This window comes from Rhipicephalus sanguineus, chromosome 8 (genome assembly GCF_013339695.2).
Source record: "Rhipicephalus sanguineus isolate Rsan-2018 chromosome 8, BIME_Rsan_1.4, whole genome shotgun sequence".
Lineage (NCBI taxonomy): Eukaryota > Metazoa > Arthropoda > Arachnida > Ixodida > Ixodidae > Rhipicephalus > Rhipicephalus sanguineus.
The window spans coordinates 104,889,329-104,904,260 of NC_051183.1; the positions used below are offsets into that span (position 1 = coordinate 104,889,329).

Here is a 14,932-nt window from a genome sequence, read left to right on the forward strand (position 1 = left end):
CCGCGAGTGCACCATGAGCGTGGCATATAAATCATGCTGCACACAAAATGCATATCATGATTATCCTGTTACCACCTGTCATTTATGCTCGTCGTGAAGTCACGTTACGCAATACCAATTTTGGTTCGTATCAAGCTAGCGAAACGGCAGCAAGCGCACCATGAGCAGGGCATGTATGTCATAGTGTACATGACATGCATGTCATGATTTTCATTTTACAACCTGTCATTTATGTTCGCCATACAGAAATGCTTAGTCGTACCAATTTGAATATAAAGCCATATACTATATAAACGGCCTCGAGTGCTCCGAGACCATATCATGTATTTATGCATTTATTTATTTATTTATTTGTTTATTTATTTATTTATTTATTTATTTATTTCGCACTGTAGCAATATCTTTCCTAACTATTTCCTTACTGCACGCCCGGAATCGGGGTTTTATCGTCGTGCTTAGTAGCGCAACACTTCATTTGCTACACGCAACTGCGACGGTCACGCGTTAATATGCAAGCAAAAATGAAATGTGCAACGTGGAATGACAAGTCACATCGATAAGAGGTCAGAGATCACGTTGTCATACCAGAGATGGCTGATTGAACATGAATTATTGGGAATCCTTCAACAGTGGGTTGTCGCTCGAGCCAACGTTGCCAGGAGCAGACTTGTCGACTCGCCTGTTTCGTGTCAATGGCTGCATTGACGGAGGCAAATCTGCTTGTCGAAACGCTGGCTCTAGCGACAACACTTGTTAATGGATTATCATCACTGTACCATAATGTTGTTTAAGTGCACATACCTGCGTGACCATGTTGTTTCTTCGTTTTTCTATAAAGTAGACAGAGAAATGTTCCGGTGTCATGTATGTCGTTTTTTAAATTTTCACAGTAAGTCTATAGGGCAGTAAAGTTACATGGCCTTGAAAAAATATGAACCCCATATAGTGTTGATTTAAAGAAAGCACAAAATCTGAATTACAGCGAAATGTGGCAAAAGCAAAAGTGACATGAGAGGCATGCCTTGTGACTCGAAGCGGTATGTGGTAACCGAGATTTTGAATTCTGTGTGAATTGAAATTTCGTATAGAATCCCAAACGTTGTGAGTGCAGAACACCTTTATCTGCCGCACTTAAGGCTTCTTAGTTTTTCTTGTTTCGTAGGGCGCTACAAAGGGGTGCGCACCCTTATAGAGACAGTCGAACTCAGCGGTAACCACCATCAATACCTTTGCAATGAAGTATGCGAACGAAGCAAGTAGAAGTTACCTTTTCCTGTTGATTTTCCTGGAATTAAATGGAGCGATTCCAAAAGTCTGAATGCACTGTATGCCATCCTCTGCCGCGTTTGCCATCGCATGATGTGGGCTGATGTCACTTGGCGCAGTGCAAGTTCACTTAGAGACCATCGAGAGATGCCTTGGTGCTGCAGTCAACATCATATTTTCAGAGAGCGACGATGATGCTGATGATGATGGTGCTACCTATATCTCTTTCTTCGTTCAGTGAACTGGGAGCGCGGAAAAAACACAAAGGACGAAGCGAGGAACCACATAAGACGAGCGCTCACTAACAACTGGTTTATTTTCCACATCGGAAGGACACATTTACACACAAATTGCGCATGTCAAGAAAGATTATGACGACGGTATGAACAGCATGCGAAGCGTATGATCAAGGCACATGTCTAAGGGTTATCTAGGCAGCTCAATTCACAGTCATGCAGTGACAGGGAAGGGTGACTTATACATTGATCCGTATTCCTGGAACTGTGATATGCTTCAGATATTTCGCGCGTAGTTTGATGAGGATGCCGGAACAACACAACTGTATTCTCAAACAGAGGTTGGCACTTGCACGAAAAGCAATGTGACGCTAAATGGGAGTAAGATGTATTCTTCAACAAGCTTTTGTGTTCTCTGAGACGCACGTTCACACATCGGTCGGTTTCGCCAGTGTACACAGGTCCACAAGAAAGGGGTATCTTATATACCACTCCGGTGTTGCACTTAACAAACTTGTTTACATGCTTTTGGAGGCATCTTCTACCTTTAGATGCATTCTGTGCCCTCCTGTGCACCATTGAACATATACTGCCCAATTTATTGGGTGCAGAGAAAACAACGCGCACGCCAAACCGGTTTCCCACATTTTTTAACCCATGGGCCATTTTATGAATGTAGGGGATTGCCGCCGCACGCTTCTTTTTTAAATGCGAAGCATTTCTTAGCGAACCTCAGGCACTTTGGGCGTTTCTATCTACGTATTTATCTATCTATCTATCTATCTATCTATCTATCTATCTATCTATCTAGCCGCCTACGTCTGGGCGCTCTCCAAGTCGTCTCCATAATTTGTAACATACCAAAATCAGCATAGCAGGGGATCATTGTATGAAGAACACGATCCAGTGGTCATGACATGAATAACGCAAAATACCTGTCGCGTACGTCACGAAACCCTTTCTCTCAGTCACGTGTGGCACATACCCGCATAGCAGAGTTCATATTTTGCGGGTATGTGCCACAGGTGATAAAGAGTCTCAACCAACACAGTAATCGCGAACACACACACATTGACACGCAAGGAAATTGATAATAAACATTGTTGGGGTTTTATGTCCCAAAACCACCATATGATTATGAGAGACGCCGTAGCGAAGGGATCCGGAAATTTTCACCATCTGGTATTCTTTAACGTGTACCTAGATCGCACAGTACGCGGGCATCTAGCATTTCGCCTCCATCGAAATTCGACCGCTGCGGCCGGGATCGAACCCGCGACCTTCGGGTCAGCAGCCGAACGCCATAACCGCTACACCACCGCGGCGGACGCTAGGAAAGTGAGGAAGCTGAAGACAGAACAGCCCTGGAACGCTCAACAACCATCCACTCGTCCACGTGGTCCGCAACGTGGACCACGTGGATTACGCAGAAACCGGGATCAATGCTTCCTACAATAAACCTGCCGAGAGAACCAGGCGCCTCATCATTACCGGTGACTTCAAGATTTGTTTATCAAGACGCAACGTCGCCTGGTCCCTGCGTGAAAGAAGGCTTGGATGTGGACTGGGCATCAAAAGACCTCGCTGCCACGTCCAAGACAGGAGGCATTATATATCATTTCATCGTAAGAGGCATCCAGGATTTCCACCAGCTGTACTATACCTCGCACTTCACTGCACTTAGACCCCTCGTAGCCGCGATCATGAACGGATCCGAATAACAAGTCCGGCCAGCTGCTGGGGCTCACTGATCACGGTCACTGATCACTTTCTTCAAGAACTGTCAAGAACCCTTTCCACACATGAACACGGGTTCGTGCGCGCGTTCCTTCTCCGTGCGTGCGTGCGTGCTCCGTCATAGCGGAAAAGTACAAGCATAACAACTGTAACAACTGCAACTGTGACTAACGTACGTGCAGTGCGCTTACGCGTACCACTCGACCATGTTTATATCTAGGGAAAGTTTCCTGAATGCAGCTCAGTTGCGAGTGACGCCTGTTCCTTCCCATATGTATTCCTTCTTTGTCTTGTTCGGATTCGCGCTATTTAGTATTGAAGAATATAAGCACTATATATCAGCTTACCGCGTCTGGTGTTGGTAACGCCCATGTTGCTGTTCGCATCATTACGCAGCTGTAAACAACTGGTTATATAATACATATGCAACTCTTCGACATATGAGTGTGTGTATACCACTTCAACATTTCTCTAGCGTCATTCTGTAACGTTTCATTCAATGTGAAAAATTACGCCAGTCACCATCCCGCGCATGGTTCGCATTACACCGATTCCCACTGTACGTGGGATCTACCAAATTTTTTCTTCTTCCCTGTTCCCTGACGAAGTACATGTGCGTCTTTCATTATTTTTGACCGTACGCAAGAGCTTTTCACAGACTGAGGCTATTACGTAGGAAGGGTATCCAGCACCTATCAGCCGTTCTAACTGTGCTACGAAACCACTTTGCATGGTATGAAGGCAACATTTTTCGAGGGCTGAACGTAAGCACGACATTACGATTCCGCGTTTACAGACGAGCTTGGAATGACCAGAAGAGTAGTCTAGAACGGGTTTTGCAGAACGAGGATTATATCTCCAACAAAGATGCTTATCACCGAAAAACAGGGAAAGGTCTAGGAACTGCAATTTGTTATCTTTGGGAACATCGGAGGTAAACAGGAGGCCCATGCCTTCATTCTCGAAGCATGCCTTGACACTTTCAACGTCCACTGCTGAACACTTTTTGATGAGGATTAGATAATCGTCAACATAACGAAATACTTTTGTGCTTGGCTGAAGTTTAGTGCTTAGGGCTGCATCCACCTTCCCAAGAAAAATTTGGCTTAAAACAGGGGCCACACTTGAACCTATACAAACACTTGATTTTTGCATGTACAGGTTCCCAAGCCATACGACGAAGGTGGACTTCAAATAGAACGTCAAAATTTCTAAAAAAGACTGAGTCGACACCCCTATGCTATTCCTCAACCATATCTCATCATTGTCTTCCACAATACACTGCTCTACGCTGTTTAACAGTAGATCATGCGGCAAAGAATAATATAAGTCGACTACATCAAGACTAAAAGCTGTAACACCGGAACATTCACATTTTGTTGTGGTATTCAAAAACGATACTAGAGTTTTTTACGTGAAAAGGGTCATTTACGCGCAACGCAGAAATATGTTTTTGCAGATTCTGAAATACAGCCAACTGCCACGTATCCCTTTCTGAAACAATCGCGCGCAGCGGCATTTCCGGTTTGTGTGTTTAATGGAGTAAAAAATTTCTAGCTCTACACCTTTCGCCTTTTCTACTGAAGAACCAAGCTTTCCTAGGTTAAGCCTTTTCAGCAGCGATATCGCTCTTGTCTTTACTTCCTTGCTTTTCACAGAAAGTGGTTTGAAATTCCTTTGAGAGTGGTGGTTTCAGATTTTTTTAAGAAGGCCGAGGAAGCCATAGAATAAATGACGCAAATAAACGACGCAGGATCAAGAAAGAGCTCGTGGTTTATTTCTCTTTCTCTGCAAACCTCTGCAAAGGTGAAGAGTCTGAGATGCATGCGCACCACCATCGGTATAAACGCTGTATATAAATAGCTCGCCATCATGCTGGATGATGTACGTGTTTATGTCCTTGTGGTATAGCGCGTCACACCGCGGAGTAAGGAGAGCTTGGTTGCACTCCCTGTTGCGCTCTCTGGGTAAATTTCCTTTCAGGTTATTTTTCTTTTTATGTTTTTAGAAATATACCTACCTGACTCTAACTATACGGGGCATGACGGCGACGGAAGAAACCTGGCGAGCGGATGCACATAACTGATATCGCAATACAACATATACTACTATTCACTCAGGTTTCATCACACAATGAATAATGGATTTAAAGTAGCAATAATGACGCTTCCTTTTTTTGTAGACGGCAAATTTTAAGAATTTTCACTATTGACAACGTGTACACATTATGTTCTATAATCCCATGTCAACCATTATCATGCTCAAACCTGCTGCAAAATAATGCTGCTTGATCGGTTTCTATTACACTACAGTTTCTTGGTACATGAGCGAATTTGAAGGCACTATGTGGCAGGCCTGCTTTTTTGTGCAAAATACGGTAATGTAAATTTTTTATAATACTGTACCTTCGTCACCGACTTTGCTCCAGTTTTCTCCAGGAAATTGAAGTTGCGGATACATCCCTTACCGTACATTTCAGTTATTGTCGAGTTGAAGCACTTGAACTTCTTTGGATCAACAATGCTCTCGGATGCTCCTACCAGGTAGAGGGTTTCACGTACACATACCAGCTGCATGTTGACGAGATCATTGCATGGGCAATAAATTTTAGTATTGACTTTATAACCAGAAAACGTATTTTACTGGTACTCAGGGCAGTTATACTGATCATGTGGCTTGAGTGCTTCGTAAAGTTTGAGCTCAGAATTTCCGTGAAGCTATTGCCTCACAGCTGTTCACTATTACCCATAATAATTTGTCTGTACACTGTCAATATGGCATGTAGAGTTAGGGGAAGAATACTTAAGACGCCCTAAATACGTTTGATGAATACCTTACTAATACATAAAGTGATAGATTTCAATATCGAATACAGGGTAGGAAATTTATTGGTGGAAATATTTTCACATATAAGAGGGGCTTATACAGTTGACCCACATCACCAACATACAATATTACACCTGGGTGCAGCATAATGAACGTCCTTAGAATAATATGATGCAAAATATGGCTCTGGTGTTTTGATTACCGCCGTTTTGAAATGATTGCAGCAACACTTTATTTAAATATCTGTTCATTCTTAAGGGAAGTAAGTCATCTTACATTTTATCGTAAGATGAACCGTACACAATCCTGTACTAACACGCACAATTTTTTATCTTGCACGATTCGAGGTAGAGAGAGCGAGAGAGAGAGATCGAGAAATGAACGCTTACTTTTTGAAACAGTGTTTCGAGCTATGCCGGTATCAACCTGAGGTGGGGTGGCTCTCTATTACAGGAAGTCTCTGGCTTCGACTGTCCTCTTGGCCCTTAGGACGAGTTGTCGCTGCTCTTTCAGTTCCACGAGGGCAAGCTTGGCCCCCCACCTTTCGCATAGCTGGTCTTCGATTCTTCATCGTATTTGATCCACGTCCATCTCCTAATGCATATTGCAGTATGCATGACACGGACATTCCAGAAGAAAGTTCGCTAGGAATTCGGTTAGTTGCAGAGAGGACATGTGCAGCTGTGAAGCGTCGCATAGCGGTTGTGCATTAACGATTCACGAGTGTGTGTGTTTCGTTTCAGTTGCCTCAATATCACCTTTCCTTCTTTAGTCAATTTCGATTGAGGCGCAGAATACACCCGACGCTCGAGTCTGTACGGTTGTTTTTTATGAAGAAATTTTTCCCGGGCCCTCTCTTGCCTCAAGCTTGTTCCATACAATACCCTTGTGAAGTCGAAACATGAGTTCGCCTCATCAGTATAAGATCCATAAGCAGCTCATCTAACACACATTCTTGAAACCATTAGCGGCCAGATCACGTGTTTCATTGTGTCAACTGCTCCCGCAGTGCAATTTTTTTACCATAATGACTAACCTTCATCTGCTTGACTTGTCATCAACAAGGAAGCTCACATGCTTGTCTTTTTTCCACAAAACCTATTTTACGTTACACGGAAGAAAAAAAAAGAACTTTTCTCGCCACCCACTAACACATCAACGCGATTCGACCACAACCTCAACGTTGAAGTGCCAAGTTGCCAGACGAGTCATTGCTTCAATTCCTTTCTGCCAAAGACGGCTTCTGAATGGAACCACCTCCCAGCTTCTGTTGCCAGCAACCCCGTATATTGATCTGTTCAAGCTGTCTTTCATAACATTGTATTTTTATGTATCAACCAGTCCGCGCTGTGAGGTCGTTCGGAATTCAGAGTATTTCAAATAAATAACAAAACAAGGCAAAGTTGCCACTCTGCCGCACAAGGCTTGAACATAGCGAAGTTTGCCGAGCACAGCGCCGCTCGTGCTCGGCTTTCCGCAAGGCTGCATCCATGCGCAGAGCTCGCATTCGCGGAGCATTTCACTTATGGTGATCGGAAGTATCTTCTCGTTGTGTCTTGTTCTCCCTTTCTGTCGCCGCGTATTCCGCATCTGCTCGTAGCTCCCTTTGCCGTCCTCGTACAGCGACAACCCTCGCTTCACGATGCGCTGCTGCTTCTTCGGTAGTACGTACTTTCTTTGCGCGTCCCATGGCTGTATCTGATCGAGTGGCGGATCCACGTCGGACCTCGGTTGCGCGAGGTGTCTCGATCGCTGCCCGTGGTTTAGCGATAGTAGTTGCGTGGTTGTTGCTACTGCGCATGCGCGGCTTCGCATGATGCACGAGAGTATGCCGGGTGTTCTAGCATCCTCGTCGTCGCTGGTTTCCGCGGCTACAGGACGGCTGGCTTTTCGTGAAACGCGCTCGTTTAAGAGTGACTCAAAAAGCTTCTCTTTAAAATATCGCTGATTAGGGGCCGGACGCAGCATCCGTCTCGTCTGCTCCGCATCCGATGTTGAGTTGGGCGAGGGCACCCCGAATGACATGGTGATAATGGTGATGCTCCTGGGACGATGCTTGCGGGTAGCGTCCAGGGCCGCTTCGTTGCCATCTAACTCAGAGGCAGGGCTGGGCAGTATCGCGATACAAGAGTATCGCGATAGTATTTCACAGATACTGTTGAGTATCTGTATTCTGTATCGGGATACATTTGACAAATGTATTTGTATCTCAGTAGTGAAATACTTCTACCATGTATCGTTTGTATCGCGATAATATGCAGGACACGAGTATCCCGTTACATTTTTTTGTCGGGAATGAGCTGAGGCATGTTTCCAAGGGGGGAATGACGTTTTTTTTGTTTGTTTTTCTTGTGCCAAGACAAGCAAAGGCGCGCCGCCGGTGGCCGACAGAAAGGGCGGCGATGGTTTCCCCTCATGCGCAGAATGGCCCATGTGGTAAAGCGAGCGACGCCACAGACGGCAGAATTGCGGAGACAGTGTTGTCGGCCTGTGCCGACGAAAGTCGCGGTCTATCAAGGTCAGTGCAGCATGCCTACTTTTTTTCGAGTGGCAAGCCATTACTTCGTGACCCCCTTCGCGCGGATACCGCCTTGGAACAGAGCATCTACAATGCTACGCATGCGTTCAGTTCTCAAACAGCAGAAATGATTAGAAGATGGCTATCTTTGCCGCGCTTTCAGCCACCGCTCCAGCGTGTCGGAGTGCGCTCCTAATTGATCGCAGACGTGAATTGGTGTTTTGTGGTACCAGGCTCCCCCACCGTCGGAGCCGACTTCGCCTGCTGCGGCTTGCTGAAATGGGTGCTGGTAGCGTCGGCGGTGATGATAGCTTCATTGAAGAGTGACTCTTTCGGCCTAGGCGACGAGTGCTTGCTGAGCTTCTCATGGGCGCTCTGAGCGACTGTCCCTGTTTCCACGTCTGTTTAAAGAGCTGGCAGGAGCGACTTGGGAGGGCTTAAACCATCTCACCCCCAAACAACGTGGTTTTAGGAAGCCAATGTATGAATTCTGCAGTTTTGACGCATTAGCTTCCATTGCACTTAGGTAATTATGGCCGGCCTATGTGGGCGAGACACTGGAAGTTGTAAAGGAGTACGTCTACTTAGGACAGGTAGTAACCGCGGAGCTGAACCATGAGAGTGAATAACTAGAAGAATAAGGATGGGTTGGGGCTCATTCGGCAAGCATTATCAAATCATGAATGGTAATCTACCACTATCCCTGAAGAGGAAGGTATATAACAGCTGCATCTTACCGGTGCTTACCTACGGAGCAGAAACCTGGAGACTTACAAAGAGGGTTCAACTTAAATTGAGGACGACGCAGCGAGCGATGGAAAGGAAATGATAGGTGTAACCTTAAGAGACAGGAAGAGAGCAGAGTGGGTCAGGGAACAACGGGCGTAAAGGACATCATATTTGAAATCAAGAAGAAGAAATGGATATGGGCCGGGCACGTAGCACGTCGGCAGGATAACCGGTGGTCATTAAGGGTAACTGACTGGATTCCAAGAGATGGCAAACGCGCGAGGGGGAGACAGAAAATTAGGTGGGTAGATGAGATTAAGAAGTTTGCAGGTGTAACGTGGCAGCAGAAAGCACAGGATCGAGTTGATTGGCGGAACATGGGAGAGGCCTTTGCCCTGCAGTGGGCGTAGACAGGCTGATGATGATGATGTGGGCAGTGGAATCCTTAGCCGTCTGACCCGGTGCCGACCGCGCCAGACGGCTGAGGATTCCGAAGACAAGAACCGACTTCGGCGACTGAACGGTCAGAACAACTCACGTGAGGGCGGAAGTGTTTCGGTATATAGATGACCCGAGAAGAGATATCGCCACGCTGCAGGGCTATCCGGCTATGAAGGCGGTATTTATTCACTATAACGCGAATTTGTGATCGTCTGCAGTGGTAGAGAGACTTCTTCTGTCGCGACTCTTGTGCTAGGGCGAACCGACACTGTCTAGAAGACAGATTATTTGAGATGCTCACACAACAACCTTCTCAGCAAAGCAGAATTTATGTGCAAAACAAACGTATACTTTTTCTCAGCTCACTGGTGTTCATTAATGATTCGAGTGATTTGCTTAAACTCTGCTATTTCTAGCATAGCTCATTTTGCTGTCACCAAGTATGTCGATTTCGGTGTCGAATGCTTGTTACTCTTGCTGTGAAATAGCATACTTTTTATTGCAATTATGTAATTATTACTAATTATGTACTTTGTAACCCCCCCGTCTGTAATGTCTTAATGGCGCTGAGGGCGCTGTAATAAACAAATAAATGATCTGAAAGTATCAATGTACTTTACTTACTAACTTTACTTACAACATTATGGTGCACTTATAAATGTCTTTGCGGAGTATGAGCATCCTTCAAATAATAAAGAAAGTATTCCACTATCTGTATTGCTGCAGCTGTATTCCGGAATACTTTTTTCGTCCAATTGCGAAAGTATCTCAGAAATATCCCGTTACACTAAAGGCAAATGTATCTCAGTATCTGTATTTTAGGCTTTCTGTTGTATCTAATAAAAGGACAAAGCGCGGTGACGTCACTACTGACGCACCGCAACTTGTGTGTATATATCGCCAAGCAAGATGCTGGGTTATCTGATTAAACTGTTCGCCACGAAACGTGTCACAGCTGCCTTCTTGTTCCCGAGCTACAACAACTGGCAACGAAGATGCTGAAACGAATCTACGATGGAAAGGGGCGGATGCCGTGAAGGACGGACAGAGGCAGGGCTGTGCACGGCATGGCCAAGATGTGGGAATTCGACGCATTCCTGGAGGACGGCGATGAAGACTTTGCTTCGTACGTGGAAAGATTCGAGCACTACTGCGAAGTAGCCAACGTACAAGAGGAGAAGCTTAAGAAGTCGGCCTTCATAACGGCCATTGGCAAGAACGCGTACAGGACGCTCAAGGATTTGCTTCTACCGGCGACCCCTGCAGAGAAGAGTCTCGAATACCTGGTCAAGGTACTGAGTGACCATTACGAGCCTGCAAGCCGAATCATTGCAGAGCGATTCAGATTCAACAGGCGGTACCAAGCGGAAGGTGAGACAGTAGCGACGTTTGCAGTTGCACTGAAGCACATGGCCGATGCAAGTATGGCACATTCCTTGACGACGCACTGCGCGACCGGTTCGTCGCTGGACTGCGAAACCCTGCCATTCAGACGGGTCTACTAAAAAAGGAGCTGTCGTTTGAATCTGCTTGTGACTTTGCCAAAAGCGTTTAAATGGCGGAACAGGAGTCCAGGGGGTTTCGACCTGGCAGTGGAACGGAAGCCGACGTCCATGCGATAAGGAAGACAGGCAGGAAAGCGGCGTTTGCGGTCAAGCCAGGCAAGCAATACGAGGCAACCAAGACAAAGTGTCACCGTTGCGGGCAAGAGCACGACGCTAATTCTTGTCGTTATCGGAAAGCAAGGTGCTACAGCTGCAAATGCACGGGTCACTTGGCTCGAGTATGCGGATAACGCCCGCCCGGTGCGGGAAAAATTCACGCCGTTGCCGACCAGCAAGAAGATAATGAGATGATGCTCTACGCCGTACATCACGCCGGCCTTGCGAAGCAGCCGTATCAGGTAGAACTTATGCTCGGAAGGAAGCACGTGCAGATGCAAGTAGACACAGGAGCCGCTGTTTCTCTGATATCGGAAGACCTATGGAAGCATCTAGTGAATCCTCCGCCGCTCACACCGTCTACGGTTAAGCTGAAGACTTACGGAGGAGCACCGCTGGAAGTGAAGGGGCAAGCCGTGGTTCCGGTCGAGTACAACGGACAGCGCAAGATTCTACCAGTAGTTGTGGTGCCAGGAAACAAGCCAGCGCTGCTTGGACGCGATTGGATTGAGAACCTGGACGTCGACTTGAATGGTATTCACATGGTGCAAGCGGAGCTCACGGCGGACAACCTTGTGAAAGGGTATGCCAGCGTTTCACTCCTGGGTTAGGACTGATAAAGGGCTTTCAAGCGAAACTTTCCTTAAAAGAAGGTAGCTTGCCAGTGTTCTGCAAGGCACATCCAGTACCATATGCCATAAGGGAGCGAGTTAAAGAAGAGCTAGATAGCCTACAAGCTGTAGGGGTACTGGTGGGTGTAACACAAAGTGACTGGGCCACACCGTTGGTGTAGTCGAAAAACCAGGAACAAAGTGCGCCTTGTGGGGACTATAAAGTGACAGTAAATCCCTGCGTTAAAACTGATCACTACCCGCTGCCAACGGTTGAAGACCTGTTCGCGGTCCTAGCAGGAGACAAAGTGTTTACCGTTTTGGACTTGTCGTCAGCATACCAGCAAATTGAGCTGCATCCTGACTCGCGGCCCTTGTTGACTATAAATACACACATGGGCTTATTCCAGTATGTTCGAATGCCCTACGGCAGTTCCAGTGCACCAGCAGTATTCCAAGCAATCATGGACGAGTTGCTGAAGGGACTAAGTGGAGTAGTTTGTTACCTTGACGATGTGCTTATCACAGGTGCCGACTACAACGAATGCCTGGCACGTGTAGAAACAGTCCTGCAGCGCTGCGAGAAGCACGGCGTCAAAGTAAGGCACGAAAAGTGCAAACTTTTTGTGAAGTCCGTAAGATATCTGGGCCACGTCATTGATGAGACAGGCGTGCACCCTTGCCTTGAAAAGGTGGAAGCAAGTAGAAAGGCTCCAACGCCTAAAAATTGCACGGAACTAAAGGCCTATCTTGGCATGTTGACATTTTATTCCGTTTCATGCCGAACATGTCATCGGAACTATGGCCGCTATACCAACTTCTTCAAAAAGATGAACCTTGGGCATGGTCGGAGGAGACTGAAAAGGCATTTCAGAAAAGCAAGAAAATGCTCACTCAGGATTCACTACTAACCTTCTACGACCCTAAAAAACCACTAGGTCTGGTTGCGACGCCTCCCCTTATGGGGTGGAGCAGTTTTATTTCATGCGGTTTGCGGCCAAGAGAAGCCGATAGCATACGCGTCGCGCACGCTAAGCAGCGCCGAGAAAGGCTACGGGCATATCGAGAAGGAGGCGTTGGCCGTGGTGTTTGGGGTCAAGCGCTTTCATAAATACATTTATGGGCGTGAGTTCACAATTTATTCCGATCACCTTCCGCTAGCTAGCCTGTTTGGCCAGACAAAGCCAATTCCACAGATGGCTGCCGCGCGCATGCGACGTTGGATGCTGTTACTGGCGGCTTATCAGTACAAGTGGACTTATAGAAAGGGTGAGCAAGTGGCTAACGCTGTCGCGTTATCACGATTGCCGCTTCCGAACGAAGCAGACAAGAGCGACTACGTTCTGTTTTTCTCCGCTGTTGAAGCAGTACCGCTTCCAGCAAGCAAGATTCAAGCGGAACTGAGAAGACCGCAGTTGTCTAAAGTGAAACTTTTCGTTTTGAATGAGCTGGCCAGAAAGACTCTCAGATGTTGACATTGCCACCCCTAGTTTGGTTCGGCGAAACGAGCTGTCTCTAGACTCTGGTTGCATAACCTGGGGCACGAGAGTAGTTATTCCCGAATCTTTTGCAGCCAGAAGTGCTACAGCTTTTGCACGAGGGGCACCCTGGTACCACTCGCTGAAAATGCTATCAAGAAGTCACGTGTGGTGGCCGAAGTTAAATGAGCTGATCGAAGAAACAGTTCGCACGCTGTTCAACTTGCCAGCTCAGCAAAACGCTGCACCCGCCATACCACTTATGTCATGGGGACGGCCCGCCAGACGGTGGCAACGAGTGCACCTAGACTTTGCATACTACAAACTAGACTGGTTCTTGGTGCTTGTCGATACCCATTCTAATTGGGTCGGACGTTTATACACATAAAATCGACCACGGCGTCGAAGACTATTGAAAGCTTCGCACCGTTTTTGCAACGTTTGGGCTTCCCGAACAGATTGTGACAGATAATGGTCCTCAATTTGTGTCTGACGTAATTTGCAGTTTCCTCAGATCCAATGCTGTGCAACACGTCAAGACACCTCCGTACACCGGCTTCGAATGGGCAGCAGAGAGGCTCGTCCAGACGGTAAAGAAGAAACTTGTGCGCCAACTCGCGAGATGAGAGGCGCTCGGGGCAAGCACGGACCATTCAACACCGGCTGGACCAGTTCCTTTCACATACCGCACACACGCCAATGCTCCACGACTGGTAAGACTCCTGCACAGAGTTCCCGTCTTGGGCACCGCGCACGCGTCTCAGCATTTACTCCTGAATAGCCAAGCGGTCAGAGCCTACTCCATCTAGAGATCAAGACCAGGGACAGAAAAAGAAGTGGCGGGAATTTGATGCAGGTGAACGGGTCCGGGTGAGAGGTATCCGACCAGGCGACCCGCACTGGTAGAAGGAACGATTGTTCGCCGTGTCAGCGTGGCAAACTTACATAGTCAAAGTGGAAGGCCAGGAGCGATTCATGCATGCGGATGACATTGTTAATACAAGTACTCCTCTTGTTCTACCCAGAACAGTGCGCATCACTGGCACACCTCTAGCGCAACCTGGTCCGGCGACCTGAAGAAACGGAGGAAACTACCTACCGAGGTCCAGGAACCAACGTCGGAAGCTACAAATTCTACCGCCGCTGAAGAACAACCTCCTGAACCTCTGCCACGCCGAAGCACAAGGGTTCGGCGACGCCTGAAAGATATGGATATTAAAGAAAATAAGGAGAAGGAGTTGTATCTAATAAAAGGACAAAGCGCGGTGACGTCACTACTGACGCACCGCAACTGTGTGTATATATTGCAAGCAAGATGCTGGGTTATCACATTAACTGTTCGCCACGAAAGTGTCACAGCTGTCTTCTGTTCCCGAGCTACAAGAACCTTTCCATCCAGTATGCGATATCTGTATTCCGGAATACTTTT

At 46.9% G+C, this 14,932-nt stretch overlaps 1 protein-coding gene across 1 annotated transcript in view; it reads right to left on the reverse strand.

The window, feature by feature from the left end:
- The window catches only part of LOC119402285 (uncharacterized), a 93,078-nt gene that overhangs the window by 26,571 nt on the left and 51,575 nt on the right, over positions 1-14,932 (reverse strand). The window contains exons 5-6 of the mRNA XM_037669435.1: positions 5,645-5,809; positions 802-830 (exon numbers count right to left, since the gene is read on the reverse strand). Of these exons, the coding sequence (XP_037525363.1) occupies positions 802-830; positions 5,645-5,809 (194 nt within the window). The remainder of the gene's footprint in view (positions 1-801; positions 831-5,644; positions 5,810-14,932) is intronic.